Genomic DNA, 21,957 nt, shown 5'->3' on the forward strand with positions numbered 1-21,957 from the left:
TTACTTCCATGTTAGTTGAATTTTACTCCTGCCTATGGAGGAGTATAATCTAAATGCTATTAAAATAGAGTATGACTTCATATTATGTGACATCTGGTGACTTCCAATTATCTGTGTTTTGCCTGCCTACGGTGAAAAGGCAATTATGTTCTTCTGGTAGGATTTGCAGCAGTTTCAGAAGATATGATAATACAGTTCTGAACGAGAGCAAGGAAAGACTCACGTAGGCTAAAAAGTAGAAGTCAAGTGTGTACATTTCAATCCTCGTTCAAATCTGAAGCTGTTTACACTAATCCTTTCCCATTACGTCCTGACAGGTATTGATCAACTACCGCCCGTTTGTTAGGAAACATGAATAAGATACAGAATCCGCTCCTGTATTTTTCTTTTATCATTCTGTCTAAAATAGTATTCATCAAGTTTACAAGAATTTGCGCAAATTAGATGTATTTTGAAATGGCGTTGATAGTGTCTGTGCTCGTGGGCTCCAGTGCTTGCAGAACCACTAGATACTCATCTTTGCGATACAGTCATTTTAACGAGATGTCATGCAAGAAGCGAAACGGAGTTAGTTGGCCAGATCTCACAATATTGACCAACTTTAATTTTGTTCAAAAGCTGTGGCATTATGATTTCTTCTGTCAGTTACAACACATCCTATCCATTCATTCATCCATCCATCTTGACAATCCATATGCTAAAAAGCGCTTTCGTATGCAGTAACTCACCAGATTGTGACAATTCCGCAAATGATGTGACATGACACCCAACATGTTGAGGATTTTTTTATTTTAAGATAGTTACCAAGAAATGTATTTCTGAAGCGAAGTATTTCACTGAGCTTTGCAAACAGGGCTGTCCTGTTGTATTGAGAAACAGAGTGCGTTCATCTGCAAACACTGACGACCGAGCAAAGTGTTTACTCTGTTACTGTGGTGAAATGACTCCGTGGGGTACTACACATCTGATAATAGGTGCTTGCACGACAGAGTCCCAAAATTGTCTATGAGGCTGTAATTACAGGCAGTAGTAAAATCTAAGCCATATGTGGCAATAAACACCATACTTTTGTGCTCTCATGTCTCAGACTAAAGACAAATGGAGTCCCACCCTGCAGTTAGAAGATCTTTGCTCTGTTTACTCATACTATGTAAAACGGACGAGCTATTTGTTTTGCTTACACCTTCTACCATACAGTAATTCCATTTAGTGATTGTTTCTGTTGTGTGTTTAACGTGCAGCTGACAAGAACAGCTCCAGCATGGCCACGAGACCTTCTCCTGGTAAAATGGAATGGATCATCCCTCTTATTGTGGTCTCAGCACTGACCTTCGTGTGCCTCATCCTGCTCATTGCTGTGCTCGTCTACTGGAGGTGAGCCGGGTTTCTTTTGATGGGAAGCTGATTATGGTTTAAAACACATAGCAGGTGATGTTTATTCATGTAGTCCTGTGTTTATTATTTTGTTAGATGTTACAGTGATAGATGCATTAGATAACTCTCTGGATGCTAGAACAGCTGTGTTGGTTAACTATTCAACTGTCTTAAACCTTAATTTTTGTGTCATGAAAACGAGCTTAATAGAGCTCTGGCAATGGTAGGACCAGCTGTAATGCCGATGAATATTTTTACAGATAATCCCTCTAATATAGCTATGAAACGGTATCTTTGTCTTGGCCTTTGGGAAAGGTGGTCATGGGAGAAAAGCCCAGTGAGACTGGACTTGGTTCCATAGCTGGCATTGCCACAGACCTCCTATGTGGTTTGAAGCAGCTCTTTTCTTCCACTGACTGTACTTCTAGAAAGGGAGATGAGCTTGTTTCACGTTACATAGCAATGCTCTGAGTAGGAGTTCTTTATCACTGGTGAAGTGTTCAGAAGTGCAGCCTGCAAGCTCTTGAAAGTAACAATTTCCTCTTACCAAGAGTGACTGTCCTTTACAGCAGTGGGTATTGGTTCAGTGCTAGAGGCTAGGATTAGCCTCAACAAATCCATCTCCATTTGATTTCGGATATATTCAAACGTGCAGCACTTTCTTGTGCCAGAACCAGAACCCAAAGACATCTCATTTGACTGGTAGTGAAAATTAACCAGGGATTTGCCTCAAAAAAGATATTTAGGAATTACTTCAAAATCTGATTAGATGGGACACAGAAAAGTAGCTTTGATTAGAAATAGCAGTCCATTTATCATTATATTTGCAGAATCAATTAAAAAATTACCAGAGTGCATTTTAGTAAACCCATTTTGCTGACAATTAATTGGCCAAATTGTTGAGGCTGGGACATTTGAAAGTATATTAATGAACAGATGACAATAGCCTTGTGAAAATAATTTCTATTAACATTCGCAAGTAATTAATACCATTGCAGTGGGACAATGACTAAAATTGCAGTGATATTTGCACAAAAGCTGAAATTGGAAAGATTCTGAAGATCCCATTGTGGTGTCCTGTCCTTCAATATAAATTTTCTTCATTTGAAGGATTAAACTTGGTCACATTCACACCAGGCAGGCCCTTGAAGGATATGGTGTATCCTGAAGGACTCTAATGAGGGGTTAGTGCTATTTATCTTGTGTCGATACAGAATGCTCTTCTGAGGAGGAAAGGTTTTGAAATAAAATGCTAACAGCTAACTCTCAATGTTTGGAAAACATTTCCATGTCCTGCAATTTCACTAATGGATCAAGAGAAATAATTGCAAACTTGATGTTTAATTGGCTCAGAGAGCAACAATACGGTCCCTGAGAAGATATAAAAGTTGGAAAGTACTGGCTTAGTGACCAATAGTTAGAGACTAATTTTTGATAAATGTTGGCTTCTATTACAGATCATAATATTACTCGAGCCTAAAATTAAGATAAGTTAATTAAAGATAAATACTTTTTATCTTCAAAATTTGTAACCATCCACCTCATAAAATTTTTATTTGCTTTGTAATAACAAACACGGACATAAATCAAGGAAGATACATAAACAAAGACTTGAGCTCAAACCAAATTGCTTTTCCAGTAATGTTTGTTATTTTGCATATGGACAGTAATTGTTTCTTATCTACTCTCCATAACATGCTTGGGTAGTTAACATTTATCAATAGCTTTGGTAAAATTATGAGCATTGACATAAATACCCCTGATAGCGGTGGATCAATTTTTTTTTTGCATACAATTAATACCAAAAAAAAAGGTGGAGATTAAAAATTCATATAGACCTGCAAAGTATGTCCTGTAGCAGTCAGTGTGTTTTGATAAATATGAAGCAACAAATTGAGGACCAATAAACAAACTTGAGAGCACGTATGCACTAGCTTCAACGTAATCTCCTGTGTCTACCTTTGTAGTTCTGAGGCTGTTGTAACAGATACAGAGTGTATAGAAACAGTCAACGTGTGTTTTAGGATAAATCAACAAGCAACTAGAACACAAATCGTCTGCGGTAACATTTCCTGTTGTGCGGATCATGTCATTGAAGTAGCAACATAGCATTGTGTGCGCCCTGTTCGGCAGGATTATGTTTCCTTAGGAAAAATAAAATGTTTATCTCTGAGTGTTTTAAAGTAAGGAAAAAACAGATCCTCAAACACCGCAGAGTCTAATTTACAAGTTTGAAAGGAACGGTGATCTGGATTTTCAAGAAGAAATACTTAGCTTAAAACGTAATGGGCAACATATGGAATAATTTGCTAAATAACACCATCAAAGCAAATGGCATGAAAACGAGTTTGAGACAGATTTTTTTCAGTAAGGGAAACGTGGTACTGAAGTGCACAGCAGAGAAACACTTGTTCTGAAAGGATAACCCTCAAGGGGACAAGCGTGCTGGACCAAGGGGTCTTTTCTTGCACAGCACTTCTTTGTTTTGGTGTGAGAAAAAGCATTACAAAACAAAACCCAGAGAGCTAAAAAATGCAGAAGAGACATGGTTACCCTTTGGCAATACATTTTGAGTGTAAAACAAATGATATTTTCACTTCTGTGGTTTTGAGCATTTGTGGGATTCGATGATTTGAGACCGGAGGTGACATAAGTAGAACAATGAAGCAGATCGAAGCCTTCTGCTGCTTTGCGTTGCATCGATGCCCTGTTATCCAGGGACCAAAATAGGGAGTTGGGGAGGTTGCTTGTGAAGGTTTGGCAAAGCGCTAATCTCTGTTTGGATCTTTGATACTGCAATGAAGTAAGTTTTGTGATGATATCTTGTTGTAAGGAGGCTTCATTTTCTGTTCCCTTTATCTGAAAAGGAGTGATTGGAAGCAGGCACTGGTTGATAAAGCTTTCCCTTTCTTTATCTGTTGAGCTTCCATGCTGTGTTCATTAGAGACTTCTTGTAATTGAATATATTTGGAAATGATCTGTGCCATTTCTGAACGAGACTCCCTTATTTGCAGAGGTAATTTGCTGTTCTCAGTTCCTTTTCCATGTGGATCCTGGACAAATGGCGATTGATGCTGAAAAGAAAGGGTCACTTCCGTCCTTTTAGCACGATGACCATCTCGGTAATGAAAAGGGATGGGAACTTGCAGGCAAGCAGCAGGTCCGAATTACCTTTCTACTAAAGTTTCCTGAATTCAGTCCTTTTAATGGCTCTGCTACGCAGAGAGGGCTGTGTGATTTTAAGTTAGTAGAGTGGAAAATAAACTAGGTCAGCATAATGAAGCTGCAAAAATGGCGCTGCCTTTTATCGCAGAACAATGAGGAGAGCACCATCACGGCACGACCAGGGGCCACCAAGTTCAGTGGGGCTGGTTGGAAGTTGGACTTCCTGGGCAGGAGGGACAATGGAGGCTGTAATTTAAGTTTGCTTCTGTGCACCTTTGATTCACAGAATCATAGAATGGTTTCGGTTAAAGACCGTTAAGATCATCGAGTCCAACCGTCGATGCCTCTCAAGGCAAAGCTGGCCTGGCTGATCCTTGAGCTGTCAAGGGCACCAGGAAGGGGACTGATGCTTCCGGGACATCTAGTGCTTGAAACTGATTTCTTTTAACATCAAGTCAAGAATTTGAATCTTAGCAGACAGAAAAGGTGTGGAGACCAGATCCTTGTTTTGCTCAACTTCCTTCTGCAGTGGCAGCGGTGTTTCTTTTTCTGCTTTCATTCTTTTTGTAGTGGTTCCTCACATTGTGTGCTGGAGGGACAACCACTGATTATTTCTAAGGACTATTCAGTGGGGTTTTAGGGTCTTTTGCTGGAACACTACTAGCTCATCTAGAGCCCTTTAAAACATCTGCATTGTGAGGTACAGCTTCCCAAGCACATTATTTTTGCGTTTCTAGGCATGTGTTTTGCATCTGTGATTTTATACGCAGACTCAGTATCATGAGATCCTTCTGCAGTTCAAGGTCAGTTTAAACTTTGACTTGAATTGTCTGCAGCCTTTGCCACTGTGATTCTCACAACCTTTTCTACAAGCTCGGAGAATTGTAGGCTGTGTTTGGTGGTGACCTCCAAACTGTTTAGGGATTGAGTGTGACTTCAATTTTTTTGCAACAAGGCAAGTTCCTATAGCATGTGGAGCCATAATATGGCTTGAAACACGGCTTTTCTAGCAATGCCACTATATTCTGTTGCAGTTTGAACAAGTCCTGAGTATTGACACTGTAAGGGAAGCCCAGGGTCAGTGCCACTTCCCTTTTCATGACTAGAGTAATGAAAATTAGAGTGAGTAGAGTTGGGGAAATAGTCTAAAATACTTTGATACCTAACACTTCAGGGGTGACTGGTGACCTTCCACTGTTTGTTTTCCATTCTGATTTTTAATCTAAACACTACGATGCTATAGACTGTGGTTTCAAAGGGAAAAATAAGGAGAGAATATTAAGAAGCAATTAAGATTTTAGAGTTTAGCCAACAGCAACTTTTAAATGGGAGCTAAATTATAGCCATTTCTCATTTTCAGCTAAGAGGAAGAAATTAATTCACAACTATAGCTGGAGAGTTTTCTTTTTCTTTCTTTTCAGCAGATACCATAATTCACCTCTGAATTATTGCTGCCATCAACATAGTGATCCCAAAGACAAAACAGGAATATTGTATTGCATTTCTTATTAAATCAAGCTGTTTATACAGTGCTAATATGTTTACATTCAGGAGGGATTTTTGGAACAACACAGCTGCTGCCTTTCAAAGAGCAAGCAAGCTTGCATTGCTTGTTTATAGTCATGTGTGTATATGAGACAGCTTGGGAAAAAGATGCCTTTAAATTTCCTTAGGCAAAACCCTATAGAATTTAGTAGACAATAAGAGTTTTCTTAGGTTTTTGTAAAGCATCCTGTTGAATTGAACAGAATCCTTGGGATGGGTCCTGTGGCAAAGCCTTGTACTTCTCCAGCAGTGCCTTTCTGTGCAGAAGAAATTACACTGAGCACCAGGTGATGTGGGTTCTTTTTCTGACTTGGTCATTGATTTTCTGTGTGACCCGGGCCAAATCACTTACGGTTTGACAGTATTGCTGTTGAACTCGGTGGCAAAGACCTCAATTGGGAGCAAGCTCGGGTGTTCAATATTTCAGCATCTGAGCCCTGTCACTGGTTAAATAGCACCAAAGAAGTTTGCTCAGCCGTATTTGTAAATCAGCTTGTAATATAGAAATGAAAGCTGCAACGTAAGACCAAGGACTATTGTAGTTACCGTGTCTAATAACCATGCCTTCTGGTGTTAAATTCTGGGGAACTTGCCCTGCTCCAAAGCTAGGACAGTGTTAAAACTTCATTGTGGAAAAAAAAAACCCAACTGCCTGTAGCAGGTTGTAAAAAGTGCTGAAATTGTTATTTGAACCTATCTCTGGGTTTTATTTTATGACTACGCAATGTGTTGTTCATCTACTGTACTGATTGAAAAAGGAACATTGCAAATTTACAGACCATTGTAAAATTGCTTGCTTACAGTGATAAAAGCTGCTTTCAGCTTACTCTAAAATATTCGTGATTCTGCTCATTTTCTCACTCATGGAGGATTCTAGGTGGTAACACTCTCTGAGAGCCTGCGTGTTGATTCTAAGAATGCCTCGGGTGCAGCTGCATGAGTTTCAAGCAGCAGTAGTTCAAGCGGCTTCCTCTGTTCCTGCCCTTGTTCTGCCCTTTGTGATACCAATGCAAACGTTTGTATAACCATGTGAGGAGTGAACTTGAGAAATAATCCATGTTTAAAAAAATAAAAGAGAGGTGCTTTCATGCCTTGATTTAAACCAGTTTAGCTCCCGGTCTGGTTCATGCAGTAACCAGACAGAGTTGTACCAGCGTGACCGAGGCAGGAATGAGCAGGAGAGATGGGGATGCTCACGCTGGTGCTGCCCCCAGTGATGCCTGAGGACCACATCCAGGCACTTGTGCTCAGCTTGGGGATGGTGGTGCCCCTGAGCACAAGTCAAGTCCTTACAGGCAGTGAGGAGATTTAGCCAACAAGAGGGAAGAGATTTCCTGAGCTGGGAGAATGGCAACGCCACAGGCAGACAAGGGGAAATGTAGAGGTGAGTGGTGTGTTTGAGCCTCCTTGCAGCTTCCACCACCTTTTTGGAGACCAGATATGCCATGCTCAGACAAAACAGGGCATGCCTTCATTTTCTTCTGGGAACAACCATGTCTGGTGTCATGATGACAGCCTCAGAGGGATGGGGATGGGAAAGATCACTGCCTGCCAAGTAGAGTACAGCCCAACCTGATTTGGAGCCCTCTGATCTTCCTGCCTCAAGCCAGGCAAGGCAGGAAAAGCACTTCAGCCTTTATTGCAGAAGATCCAGGTTGTATTTGATTTTGCCAGTGCCAGCAGTAAAGATACTGAAATATTGGGCCTTTTTGTATGCTGTATCTTGAAGCGCTGCTTGTTTTCATTAAAGGGGAGCAGGCCTGTGATCAGCTCCCTCTTATCCCGCATGGGGAGCCGAGCTCGGTGCCGATGGCAGGCAGCTTGCTTTCAAGCCCGAAGCTTAGGGCGGCTGCCGGTTGCTTGTTCTGGCTGTTGGTATTGTTCTTTGAGTGCTTATCATTCTTCCGTCAGGAGGAAAATCAATATGAAAACTTCTCTGACAGCATCTCTGCTGTTTCATCCGGCGGCGTGCAGCCTGGGGCGAGGTGGGGAGGGCCCACAAGGAGATCCGCTAACACCAAAGTGAAGCGCGCCCATGCTCTTCCTCTTGTCTTGTGGGCTTTTATCTTCTCTTGCAGGGAGCTGAAAAGGACCTGGCCCAGCTGTTTGCAACAGTGACGGGGTGCCAGGGTTTCCTCTGTGCATGAAGGACTGAGGTAGCGGGGGGACCCACACAGCCATTCCTTCACATCTCCTTGCTCAATACCCATTTCCCAAACGGCTACTTTAGGGCCTTTCAGAAATCACAGGAGTTGTCAGTTGTTATAGTAACAGACCCCCTGCTGCTGAATTGGCCCTGAGATGCCCATTTGGGCTTTTGAACAGACTAACTCATGCTCATTAGACAAAAAAAGAGAGAGAGACAGATTTGCAGATGGAAAGTTGCTTTTTAAGCATGCTGGATGATCTGTTAAGAGCTAGACTGTGGAAAGGGGCATGTTCTCTCATTATATGCCTGTTACTTTTACTCTTCTTTAATTAACACTAGTTTTGTTTTTTCTTGTAAACCAGAATTCGGCAAGATTTCCATTTCCTCACTGATGAGGCCAGTAGTGAGCTACCACTTTGCAAACAAACAATTTTTGCCTTGAGAAAGGAAAGAAGTTGGAGAGGGATTTGCCAATCTTAAGTGCAGATAAGTGGTGATTTTCAGTACTATCAGGATGTCTACAGAGCTCAGAAAACAGTACTTTTAATTCTAGTTATACAGCGTCGGGGGCAGCATCAAAAATCAGAAAGCACATTTTGACCCAGGATTGTTGCATTTCAAGGAAATAGCACAGTCGACAGATTTTGCTTCAGGTTTAAATCTGAAAAGTCCCGTTATTGTTAACAGAGTGACTCCTGAATAATTGCTGTCAGCTAAATCAGACCTTGCCCTTGTAAATTTGAGACTAAAGAACCTGTGTCACCTGAAATGGGTTCTCGAGAGTATGCAACTGCAATAACAAGTTACTTGACAGGTATTTGAAGCCAGCTTCTTCCTGTGTTATGCATGTCCAGCCTTCATCTGAATTTCATAAAGCAATATTCTCCGCTCAGCTCTCCTGTAAATGAAAAGCAAATCCAGATTTATAGCAGGCTGGTGTATCTCAAGGTGTAAATAAGAGAGGACTCTGGTTGCTCTTGTGCAATATACCTTTTCCATGAGGAAGTTGGTTAGACCAGGTGGGCAGGCAGGGTTGGTAACAGAGAGGGGAAGCAAATGCTCTGGTACATGAAAGGATCTGCAAGGAGTATGTGATTCTGAGTCTTTGGCTTAAAAATTGCAGCAAGAGAGAAATTTAGATTTGACGTTAGAAAAAGCTTCATAATAGGAAAGACGATAAAGCAGCAGTCTACAGAATTTCCATCATTTCTAGGTCCCAAAACAAAGTTAAGCAGCCGTTCGTCAGGAGCACCACAAGAATCATTGATCCCTGGACAGGAGCTTCAAGGTCTGTTCTCCACAGCTCTGTGGTGCAAGCTTTAAAGCAAGCATAAGGAAAGAGGAGGGATGGTGCAGTGTGATAAATTGTCCTGTAAATCACAGACTAGATGCCTGAAAAAGCATTTGGAAGACACAGTTTAAATGCATCATGCTTAAAGTGAATAACGTGAAGCCGACAAAAGAGCACATCTAAGAATTGGGGGCAGGAGAGAGGCAGAGCTCTACTTTTGGAGAGTGAAAGGACAATACAAATGGTCAGGAAAGAAACTGCAAAGGCAGCTTGCAGAGGACAACTGTGTCAGGGGGGCCACGGTTTGGTGGAAAAAAATCTGCTTGGAGTTTTGTTCCATCTGTTCCTGTGCAGCAGGGAGCCTAAAAGTAGGGAAGAGTTAAGAGTCCAACAATGATTTGAAGTTTAAAAACAAAACAGAGGAAGAAGGGGTTGGTATAGCTGGTTTGTTGCCCCTGTTGTGTGTTATTTAAGGCATTACCCATACTGCATGTGTCAATACTGCCCCGTCATCAGCAATGAGTGCCAATGTGAGGCCATCCCTGGTGCCAAGGGCAAAGACCCTTTGAGCAAGCACCTAGGGTGACTGAATTTAGACATCCCTGGAGAGGCTGTTATATACAAGTAATTTTTTAAAAGTAAATGGAGAATGGTGATTGCTCAAAGAGCCAAGATTTCACAGCTGTGAAACCACCCATCCCAGTGCAGGCAATTCTGGTGCCTGCTGGATTGTGATTATTTCTAACAGTACCTTTAAATGAGAGCTCTTCCTCTGAAACGATGCATGTTCCTCAGCTCCTGGGATGTTTGTACCATGTGGGTCAGTTGTGCGAACATCTTTTCTGCAGGCACTTTTATGGATGTGGCCATTGAACTCAGTGGGAGCCCAGATCTGCATCACCTTTATTTTAAAAGATAATGTCAAGCATGCAATCATAAGTCAAACCGCAGGAGAACATGTGCTTTGGTTGTGGAAGACTAGAATTCAAAATAGCATGTTGGTGACCTTGAAAACTCCCAAACAAAAATAAGTGTACTTCTATTTTTAATTTGCCATACGCTGTGTCTCATAAGAGCTGAGACATTTAGGCTCTGTTTTGCCCACAGGCCCACACAGGCCATCCCTAAAGGGGATGAAGTTTGTGCAAAAGCGTTGGCAGCAAGTTGGAAAACCACTGCTGACGCACTCCTCACCGCCTTGTGTAGAGGTGTAACAACATTTCCCCAACATTTCCCGAAATATTTTCTTCTGCAGAGAGAGCAAAGGGGGCAGGCGAGGGCAGCTGAGGTCAGGCAAGGAGGGACCTGCAGCACGGCTGCAATTGATCTTTCTGTTTAGTTTCTGTGGAACTAATTAAATGGATTAATTGCAGGCATTTTCTTGTAGAAATGCTTTCCCCAGTGCTGCTGTAATGGTGAGGCCTTGAAAAAAAAGAGCAAGATTTTATCTGTGCAGTAACTGGATTAAAGGCTGTAGTTTACAACGTTTGAACAGCTATTTTGTTTTAATATTCAAATGTTCTAGTTAAGTTGCATTAAGAACTGGTTTGTAGGTGCTGAGAAATAATACACCATGAGGAGCATGGGTTTTCTGATAAGCGCAGTGGCAGAGGATGCCAGGTGCCACTGGCTTCTGCTCATCTGTTAGGTCTTTTGTAAGCTAATCTACAAGAAACTTTTATATAAACTTAAAATTTTTGACTCTGGCTTTTAAAGCTATGTTAGGTATTTTAAAAGAGGAACAAATTTCACAACTGCTTTTTGTGAAATTAAATCACTTGATAAAAAAGACTATTTCTTAAGAAGATGGATGTGTTCTTTTTCTCTTCCCCTTCTCAGCTCGAAGAAACAACTTATTAACCCGTTGGTTTTTGATCTGTTGCTAGTTTATGTTTTCTATTGATCTGTTGCTAGTTCATATCTTTCTTATAATATTCTTAGTATGTAAGAGCATGTGTTAAAGGGTATACAGGTATCTCTGGGGTAGATTCGCTCTCACAAATTGGTAGGTTCAGAGCTAGAGGAATGTCTTGGACAAACTGTGAATGAAATATCCTATAATGCAAGTAGATGTACCCGGAGGGAACAGTATACCTCTACTGTGAAACTGTGAATTAACCACAGCAACCAGATAAATTATATTTTTTCCTCTCCTTGTAGCCATAAAATATAGCTATTGAAGGGCCCTGTGCTGTCCTAAGTCCCACAGCAGCATTTGGACTAACATTAGCGCCAGCTATTTCACAGCAGGATGTGGTCTGAGTGTAAAATTATAGGGTAAGAATATTAAATCAATTCAGCAATCCTAGCTGCTTGGATTAGTGCTAGGAATCAGCAGAGTAGTAAACCAATGACAAGCAGTAGTGGACTTAATTTTACTTTTAAAACCTGTGCTATTTGGGAAGAAGACACCGCATTGGAATGCACAGCGTGTGTCGTGCTGCTATTACAAACATTGCAAGTGTGTGAATCCATTCAGTTTGTGGTAGAGGACTCAGTTTGTTAGGCTTAAAGAAAACATTTTCTCTGTTGCCATGAACTACATGTATTTTACTCTGTATTTTACTGACTTGCAGGTTAAAATTCATTTGAGTTTTAACTTTTAAGCTGACACCGGCGTAGGTGGCATGCCTGTTCTTGACTGGTGGCTTGTTTCGTCTTTTGGAACTCCTGTCTTTTCCAAATTAGAACAAAAACACTTTGAAATATCCTGCAAAGTGACATTTATACAGTAATAGAAATAAGCCCAATTTGAATTTTAAAATATTGTTAATGTTAAAGCAAAAAAAGAAAAGAAATCAAAACATTTCTCAATAATGACAAATGTTCTATTCCCTGAAGGTTCAAATTTGGGTTTTATTTCCCTTCCGATCAAATTACCAGTTAAATGGATATATTTCTGCACAGTGATTCACTCTCTAAAACCATTTTTAACCACCATCAGAAAGTTTCCAGTGAGCGCTGGTAAAATTCCTCATCCTTTGTAGCAGCACCGTGCCTTATCTCAGTCACCTCCATGTCAAATACGTTTTAAGCCGCTACAGATTGAGGCACGTTCTGTCATGCCACAGGTTGGACTCAGGGCTACGATGCTGAAATCCCTGTGCATGGGGGCTTCTCCAAAAATCACGTATAAAGGGACGACTTTCCTTATGCACAGGTGTGAGGCTGGTGATCCATGTGCTCCTCAGCAGTGGTTGGAGATAGGGAATGGACTTTACTCCTGCTGGCATGAATTTGGCATGAATGTGGATTTTGAACGGGGGTGAGAGAGTAGCCCTCTGCAAGGGGGCCCTCTGCTAGCCCCTAAACCTAAAAAAGAAGTGATTAAAGTAAACTGGCCTGCGAGCTTTCTGGTTTTTCTTAAGGTATTTATGTCCCCCAGCCAGTTCCACTCATGCTGAGAGGAGGAGCGTGAAGGGATGGGCACTGCAAGGGCCAAGGATGATAAGCCAGGACCAGGGAGAGCCTCTTCTCCCATGGTACCGGACTGTTTTGACATGAAATGAAAGCTGTGAAGATGCAGTCCTCATACCTGCCATTTTTTGGATTATTTTTTAATTAAGAAAAGCCTAAGGCATAAATGTACCAGAATGGTTAATCTCTTCCCATTCATACAGCACCTTATTTTTGAAGCACTCGGGGTACCATTTCAGTCAGGGAGAAAATGGGTTTGCTTTGCAGTTCGCTTTTCAAAGCCTGCAAATGCTGGTTTTGTGAGTTAAGGCTGAATCTGGGCTTCTTTAGCCACACAACCAACATCTACACAACAGCCAAAAAAAATTCTCCTATGAACTGTTTTTCACCGCTTCCCTCACGGTTATAGGTACACACAAGCCTTTTAACCTGATAGGGCTTTTCCTGCAATCTGTTTATTCTTCAGCAAGCTTTTCTGTAAGCTTTGTATAACAGAAGTTGTAGTCATGTATTTTGCTAATGCCGTGTCTCCCTGCAACACTGCACTTGTCCCGTGCCCTTCTTCTGTCTAATTTTGGGGAGCAGGAGGAGGAAGGGAGAGAGAGATTAACAGCCTATCAAGCATCAAGGACATTTACTTGTTTTACATCTGCCAGAGTTATTCTGAACGTGCTCTGTGATACTGAGGGGTGTATACACCTTATATTTATCAACACTAATTCCTTATTAGAGAAAAATCTAATAAGAATTAATAATTAAGTAACATCATTTGCATGCACAAATCACCATAGTTTCACTTGGGTGATATTTAAACTGAATATATCTAGGCAAAGTGGTTTTATCTTTGTGGAGATCAGTCCTACTAAATAAAAAAATTGAAAAGATTTTTAAAATAATTTGAGCCTTGACAATATTCCCTTTTTTTTCCAAGACTGTGGAAATAAAGTTTCTGCTTTCCAAAAGAAAATACAGTAATTAGGAAATTTGCAAATGGAAATTAGCCTGTGTTGGTCTTCATCTTTATTTATGTCATTAAATGGAGTCTTTAATTAGCATATATATTATTCATGTTTCAATATAATTCATTTCATAAGTCCAAGTTCAAATATAAAAATCAAAATGGGCTTGATGCACCCTATTGTTCACATGCAAAGCAGCTAACATAGATGTAAAGATATGAGGTGAATTGAAACATTCATATTTCATAAGGATGCAGTCTACGTTTTCTGAGTTATGGCTTGAACTCTTATTTTTAACTTTTACTCATTTGCATACATATTAGTCCCTGTTTAAATGATGTGTTAATTCTATTCATTAGACTTCAGTGAATGCTTCTAACTCTCCTGATAATCAAGCACAGATCCCTGGAAAGCAAATTATGGATTTTCATGTTGCAAAACCCATTGTAAACGTGACATTTATCACTGCAGAGCCGAATCTTGTGGAGCACTTGGCTGCAGTCAGGAGGGCAGGACCCTTTTTCTTACGCTTACAGTAACGGTTGTCATCTGTGAACAAGGACCTGGCACCACGTCTCTGATGCCTCTTCAGAAATGATAGGGCACTTCACAACCTCACCTCCCTCTTGGTGGTAAAAAATGCCAGTTCAGCTTTTTGGGGGAGAAACAGAAGCTTGACTGCAGTCCTCAAACAAACAACTTCAAGAAAACAGGCGATCAAGAACCTTTAATTCCACATAATGTGGTGGTGGAGGTGAGAATTTGGGGACCTACAAGGGCTCTGCAGCAATGTGCAATGTATCTGACTGTCATAGCAGGAGCCGTGGTTTTGCTGCTGTCCAAAATGCATTTGTGCTTCAAAATCTCCAAAACGGTGGTTGTAAAAGTGAAAACACGAAGGTGACAGCAGTGCCATAGGAGGCCTTCTCTGAGCCAGATCTTTTAGCAAACGTGGGAGCAATCCGTGGGAAGAAAAAAGGCCACAAAATAGTACTGGAGTTAGGTGTCTGCCGTTGCCTATTGATTTGTCAGGCTGTGACAATTCATCTTTTTAATTCTAGGTATAAAAGCATTGTTATCCCAGTGGTACACCCGAGGTGATAATTTCACAAGGTTTTATGTTGATGGGGTGAGCCTTGAGTGGTGCCACACAGGGAGTTGCCATGTGTGCTCTGATTAATAAAAAAATTGATGGGAAGAAGAAAGATTCTTACGCCATCACTGCAAGGAAATGCTTGACATCTTTAAAGGCCCGTAAGTTTCGTTTCCATCTGGTTTTTTGCAGAGCCTGGGCCTTTTCGAAAGCAGTGCTGATGTGCTGTGGGGAATTAATTTAGCTTTCTGTGGTAGCAGAGGTTAGAGTTCAACATCACTGTTTTTGTTATCCACAGAGCTATGTGAAACAAGTTCCCTGTTGTGTAGTTTAAAGGAATAGGTGGAGACTACTAGAAAGAGACCTGTTGTCCCTGCAGCATAGTTTTATTCAAGGTGCATGGACTAAGAGAGCAGAAGAGAAGAAATCACAGTATTTGACATACATTTTCAGCAGCTGCTTCGTCTCACCATGTCTGACTGTGTAATCTCACTCTCGGGAGCATTCTGCATGAGAAGCAGCTGGGCGCTTCTGAACATAGCAGAAATGCTCCCATTTCCTCAGCATTTGTGATAATCCAAGCTGCAGCCAGGCCTGGAGGGAAAGGAAAAGTCTGTGTTTTACTGCAAGACTGAGATTTCAAGTGGGTTGCAGTGTTGTCTGTAGGATTTGAGCTTGCATTTGGACATTGTCTCTTTCCTTCGCAATGCTTCCTGGTACTGAAAGTGTGCAAGAGGATCTCTGAGCTTGACATCAGCTTTTTGGAAACGCTGAAACCATCTGCAGCCCTCTCCTCCTTCACTCCTTGGATGGCGAGCATGGAGTCCCACTGACTTGCACGCTGTCAAGCTGGGACAGGCTGTGCTGATTCCCTGTGTGCTGAGCACAGAAAAGGCTGTTGAAGAAAGGAGGCTTTAAAGCAACCCTGGCCCAGGGTTTAAGGTTATCCACAGGTCTCTGGGCTTTTTTGGAGGAAGTAGACAGCTCAGCTCACAGGGAAGTAAGGCAGAGGATGAGCATTTCCCCTCCGTGCCCCTTTCCAGCATCTTTTTTTCTGGTGACTGGATTAACTTTAACATCGTCATTGCTCTCCACCAACCTTATTGTATTTACTGAACCTTCTGCGAAGGAGTTAAATTCCTGTGTGTTGGATGTTTTCTGTTACAACTCATGTTCTGTTTTGACCTTCTCAGCTCCACATATATTCCCCTTTAAAAGTTACTTGCTGTATCTGAGATCCTAACATCAGTGAGCAGCTTTGTGGAAATAAATATTAATGAGATGGCTTCTGATAGCATCATATGGGTAGAAACAAATGCTTTTACAATAAATGGAATTTAATAGTAATTGAGTGGTTTGGAGTTAAAGCAGAATAGGAAGTGACAAGCTCGTGGCACAGCAAACTGCCCTTTGCAGGCATCCAATTAGAAGAGTGAGCAGCAAATTGTAAGCAAACTTGCTATAATCATATGAGGGCGATACAAGAGTGGAGCGTAATTTGGAGCCTGGGACCTGTCCCCTTGAATGTCTCATAATTTCCATGAATCAACATTTAGTTACTACATGGTGCCAAGTTTGCATTCTTCAGCTCTTTCCTGGCAATGCTGCGTCCCGTTGCTCTAGTCAAAGCGGAGGGAGGCGGTATGTTTTGCAATAAAAGGGCACATCGGTTAAATGCACTGCGTTCTGCTACACGTCTGTCGGAGAAAAGCGACTCATTTGTTAGCCTGCTGAAATGACTTTGCACTGAAAATCTTGTGCTGCTGTTACCACGTTTTGCCTGATCAGTTGAAGCCATTACCTTTGCCATTTCCTCCATGCAAATGATTGAGTTGTTCCCTTTCCAGACTGCAGTGTTTGTTCATGACTTGGAGAAACAGATGATTTGCTGAGATGTGTCATAGATCAATGGTTAAATGCTGCCTGCAGTAACCAAATGCAACTGTCACGGATATATCTCATGTCCTAAAGAGTGATGTAAAGTGTTCATTGGGTTTGAATTGTTCAAAAATAGTTTCTCTAAATATTATGTATCGTTTTCATCTGGCAGATGGAGTCGCAGAAGCTGCTATAGCGAGAGTTTGTTTGTGGCATTTCAGACAACCTGGGTATTGTGTGAAATCAGCTTAATGAGCCTCTAAAGTGAGGGTGCAGGAGGTAAAGTGAGGGTGCGGGAGCGATAAAGCCCTAAGCGCAGCGTCTGGGAAGTTGGGGCGGTGCTTTCAGGCTGGGGGAGAAGCACGTTAAAAAGCCAAAGCAAGGAGCAAGTCAGTTTATCCTTTCTGTCAAAATGGCTATGATCAGCCAGGAGGCAAATGAATAAATGGCTCAACAAGTATTTCACACTTGTGTGTTCTCAACAGGAAATCACAGATCTGAAACCAAATGTCTGGGACAAAACCACCAGAAATAGTGGCAAAATACTCTGCTGTTTAGTCTACATTCTAAACATTTTTAGCTCATAAAACTCCTTGAATTAAAATACTGGAATAAACCAGGAACTTGTTGCTACAGTTCCCAGTTAGGAGCAGAGATGGAAATAGTTGGAGTGGATCTAAAAGCAGGACCTGCTGGGATCTCCCTTTGCCTGCGTACCCAACCACGTCTTACTGGCCACAGTGATTGCTGCTCCCAAGCTCCCTGTCTAATTGCTGTGCTAATGGCAGCAAAAGAATCACCTAAGATCATGTATTTTCATATTCTTACGGTTTTGCCATGATGCAAACTTCAATTCTTGTGGGCTTTTTTTCCTCCTCTCCCCGGTCCCACAATTATCAACACTGCAAAATTATAAACAGCTTAATAAAAGGTAGATTAAAGCTTTGGAAATAGTGCAAATAAAGAGAAGAGTCTATAAATAGAAAATATATTAGTGTATCTAGTGTTAAGGGATCTAATAATTAACATAGGTTGACTGAATTTCTCCTGTTTCACTTACCTGCATTGAGCTTTTGTCTTGAATCAAACTGTTCCCCTCCTGTGATCAGTTTTGTTATTAGCTGTTTCTACACACTGATTAAGACAACGGGAAAGCAATAGTTTATTTGCCCAAGCGTGTACTTACTGAAAAAGGGTTTGTTGTAAGGGTGAAAGCAGTTTTTAATTTTCAGAATAATTTTGACTGATTTTTAAAGGAAAAGTCTCTTCTAGATGTGTCGCTTAAAGATTTTTCAGTTCTTGCCTCTTCTTTGTGACTAGGTGCCTGCTAATAGACTTCATGGGAACTTCTCTGATCCTGCCTCATACTTTGAGTCCTTTTTGTGTAATAAATGTGTATTTCCTTTATGCTAAAATTCAAGGAGCTTTGAATGGGTTACAGGCCTGAAACTTCAAAGATGTCCTTTTCTTTATAAGTATTTAGAAAAGGGAACTCTTCCTCGCTTCATTTCCAACACTTTCAGGATCATCCTTCTAGTCGCCTCTGCCCCATGGTGTAGGGGATTCTGCCTCCATTACTTGCTTATAATATTTCTAGAATTTTTCTTATGGCTTATTTGGTCTGTGGAGATGGTAATTTAAAACATACAAGGATTTTATTTTCTGTACTGCTTTATTGTGCCTAAGTATGCTTAATACTGGTTACTGCTTTTGGTATTAGATTGTTCTTAGAGTCTTAACTTTCTTTGGGATTTGTTTGACATTATTGTTATTGCTGGCGCTATTTATTTTTTAGAAACTTTCTCAAGGAAAGCACTGCACTGGTAATGCAGATGGCACTGGAAGGATCCTCCTGCTGTGGGGACTTGTAATTCTGATGTATTAATTGATGTGGGTCTGGTGTGTTTAGCGAAGGGAGCCCAGTGGCTGTGCTCTCACCGCGCTGATCGTCCGATGTAACCAGAACACTACTTGAGCAAACAACTCACTCCTCTGTGTATAGCTCTGTTAACACAGAGCTATGCCCAAGGTGTTAGCCCAGCAGATAAGGAGGATTGGAGCGGGCAGAGCTCACAGTAATGTGCCTCCATCTCTCCTGGCATCCGAGGAAGGTCACTGCGGGCTGACTTGGTACCCATTTTTACAGAGCTAGTTGGAGATGCATTCAGCACATCACAGCAGAATACACAGCACGGTATTTCTCAGTGGTTTGGTTCAGCGGATGGTAGTTTATTGTCTCTGATATTTGTGTTTCCTTGTCGCATTTGTTAACCTTTGAATGCAAGAAACTCATTAAAGCAATTCCTCAGACACATACTCCAGGCTTCCCCAGAGCTCTCGAGTCACTACCACATTAGTATCAGTGACAGCAAGAAGCGAATCTCCAAATAGGTTGATTGATAGCGAGATTAATGATCCTCAAGACTTCTGTCCAGGTTTATTATTTGGCGGCTTACAACTCTTTGCTTTCAGGGAGATGGGTGGGAAGGAGGACCAGCTGGCTGCCATCCGCTCTGTCTGTATTAGCGTGATGAGGTGACGTACGTAGCCCTGTCAGAGCGCTAGCATTAAGTAGTGTATTATCAGTCTTCTCATTATCTGCCAGGTACTAAATAATTTGCTTCTCTGCTCTTGGTGCCAGCTGCTCTTTTTTTTTTTCTCCTTTGTGCTGTGCTTCCATAGGTATCTTTTTGTGCCATTTCTAATTGTGTTCTAAACAGAGGTAACAGAGAGACCATAAACAGTTTTAAGTAGCTATTTCTGTTTGAAATGATCAGTGAAAAAAGCCAACCTTCTAAATACACAGTGGTGAACAGAGAAAGGAAATAATCACATTTTTAAGATCTTCTCTTGGCCCTTAGGAAGCTAAACATGAAATATGTCCAGTAGTGTTGGGAAACCTTCCTTGGTTCTCCCATGCAGCTTTAGCCCAGGTCCATGTGGATGTGTCTGATGAGAAAAAGGGAGTTTCCCATTGAGTATTTCATTATATTTAACAACCCGGCATTTCTGCCTGAAGATGGGCAGGGCCATCAAAACAGAGGAAAAAACTGTGTCTGAATTTTTAGCACATACTTGTGTTACGTTTAGGTCCCAGGCGTGGCTTGAGATACCTAAAATAATTGTTGGTCAGATGTCCTAATGTCTCATTCAAAGGAAGGAAAGAGTATTTTTGCAAAGGAAAGAAAAAAGCTCTTCCATTTTGAGAGTAATTAGGTGGGAGTAATTAGAGACATATACATGAATGTTCCCAAGACAGACCCGGTTTCTGCTGTCCTGTCTTAGGTGGGATCATCTCTCTTTTTTTTTTTCTTAGAACATAATTTCCATCCAGACAAATTACACTTGGCATTGAAAACTACCTGTGTTTTAACCTTCCAGTGCACCACCCTGTTTTTGTTCTTTCCTTTCCTGAGAGTCATCCCAAAGAGAATTCATGTCCTGAAATGATAATATCAAGTATGCCCAATTTTGAGTTCTCAGAGGTGCTACTAAAAGCTCCTCTCCAGTAAGAGGCAATCTTCATTGATTGCCGCAGTTCTTGTGATTACAGAACAACTCTTCACTTGGTTAAATTTAGCTTCCTTCTGTGAGAAAGTCTTAGGCTCCTTTTTAATATTACATGATGTTTAGAGCCCTGCAAGTACACATTTTACAGGAACTGCCTAAGGTATTATTTGATGGGAAAAGGCATCTCTTTGTTTTCCTCTGTGATTTTTCTAGTCTTTGTTATAAATGTTGCATTAAATAAATAGTTGGCTCAGGGAGAGGAAAATGAATGCATCACGCTTCCCTTTGGTCTGTAAAACCATGCCTAATTTTTAAACCATTTTAAGATACCACCTATAGGTTTCTCTGCCCCATTTTTGCCTGAAGACATTGAAGTTTTGAGTGGTAATGCATAGAACCAGGGAGCTCTTTCTCTTGCAGTAGAAAATACTGATGAGTAAAGCCCTTCAGTCATCTGTAAAATTGCTGAGTGTATCCACCCCAGCTGTTGTGAGTATTGATTAAAGCAGGAGGGGAAGGTCTGATGCTGCTCGCCCTGTCAGAGGTCACCAGGAGAGTAATTAGCTGCCGAGTGGTACAGGGCCAAGCGGCATCACAAATAAGGTTTTGCCATCGCCTTCGCCGTTCTCCAGGGACACCAGGAAGACGGGACAAGAGAGCGTGGAGAATGTTTGTGCTGAGTTAAACTAAGATTTATCCACTTACAATTTGCAGTTAAAGAGCTTTCTAAGTGCATTTCTGCACTGGCCACCTGGACACTTTCTGGTCGCACAGCTGATGAAGGGGGAGGACTGGGAAGCAGCTCATCATAGTGTGTGCTGTCATTTCTTTAATGTTTTGATTATTTGAATACCCTTCTAAAAACTATTACTGCTTGTATAATGCCCGAGGTCCATACTGTATGTGAAGTGTAAATGGATGTCTAGTCTCTGGTGCAGTATAGGATCTCAGAGGATCAGGAGAAGAGGATTTTTCATTTTGTGAAGAGCTGTGTAGTCAGCTGGCAAATTTAGGCCATAAATATTAAATTAGCTGTCTTTCTGTGTCAAAAATCCCTAGTCTTGTTTGCAGATTAGTTTTTTCAGATGGAGAGTTTTACCAGTGGTCTGTTCTTCATCCCAAATACTGTCTCAAAGTTTTGTCCACCACCTTTTATTTTCCCCATCTGCCTTTCATCAGCCTTTTCCCCATCTTTATGTCTCTATGATACTGCAGAACGTGTGTTTGTAAGCCTGTGTAGCTGGACTCGTGATTAGCATTTGGGTCCTTTTAGCTTTAGCAGGACTGTGTGGGCGTGCAACAACTCACCAGTGTGAAAAGGCGTTTCTCCTTGCCCAGAGGAAGCCCCCTGAAAGGAACAGACGACTTTTCACTGTCCTGTCCAGGAAGGAAAGCCAAGGACTTGGCACGCCATGGACTTCTGAAGCCTCTCCATGTACCACCTAGACCAGTCCAGCAATCACGTCAGTGCAATGCTTTACACTGCTCCAGGAGATTACAGGCAGAAATTGCTTTGTGGGGAGAAGGCGAATCGTCTTCGGAAGAGATATGCAGGAGAATCAGCATTACTGTAGGG

The 21,957-nt window shown here is 41.4% G+C and overlaps 1 protein-coding gene across 1 annotated transcript in view; it reads left to right on the forward strand.

The window, feature by feature from the left end:
• LOC104544270 (receptor-type tyrosine-protein phosphatase gamma-like) overlaps positions 1-21,957 on the forward strand; it is a gene marked incomplete at both ends in the record, with an annotated part of 268,982 nt that overhangs the window by 241,131 nt on the left and 5,894 nt on the right. The window contains one exon of the mRNA XM_010189091.1: positions 1,242-1,374. Within this exon, the coding sequence (XP_010187393.1) occupies positions 1,242-1,374 (133 nt within the window). The remainder of the gene's footprint in view (positions 1-1,241; positions 1,375-21,957) is intronic.

This window comes from Mesitornis unicolor, unplaced genomic scaffold (assembly GCF_000695765.1).
Source record: "Mesitornis unicolor isolate BGI_N332 unplaced genomic scaffold, ASM69576v1 scaffold1557, whole genome shotgun sequence".
NCBI classification, from domain to species: Eukaryota; Metazoa; Chordata; class Aves; order Mesitornithiformes; family Mesitornithidae; genus Mesitornis; species Mesitornis unicolor.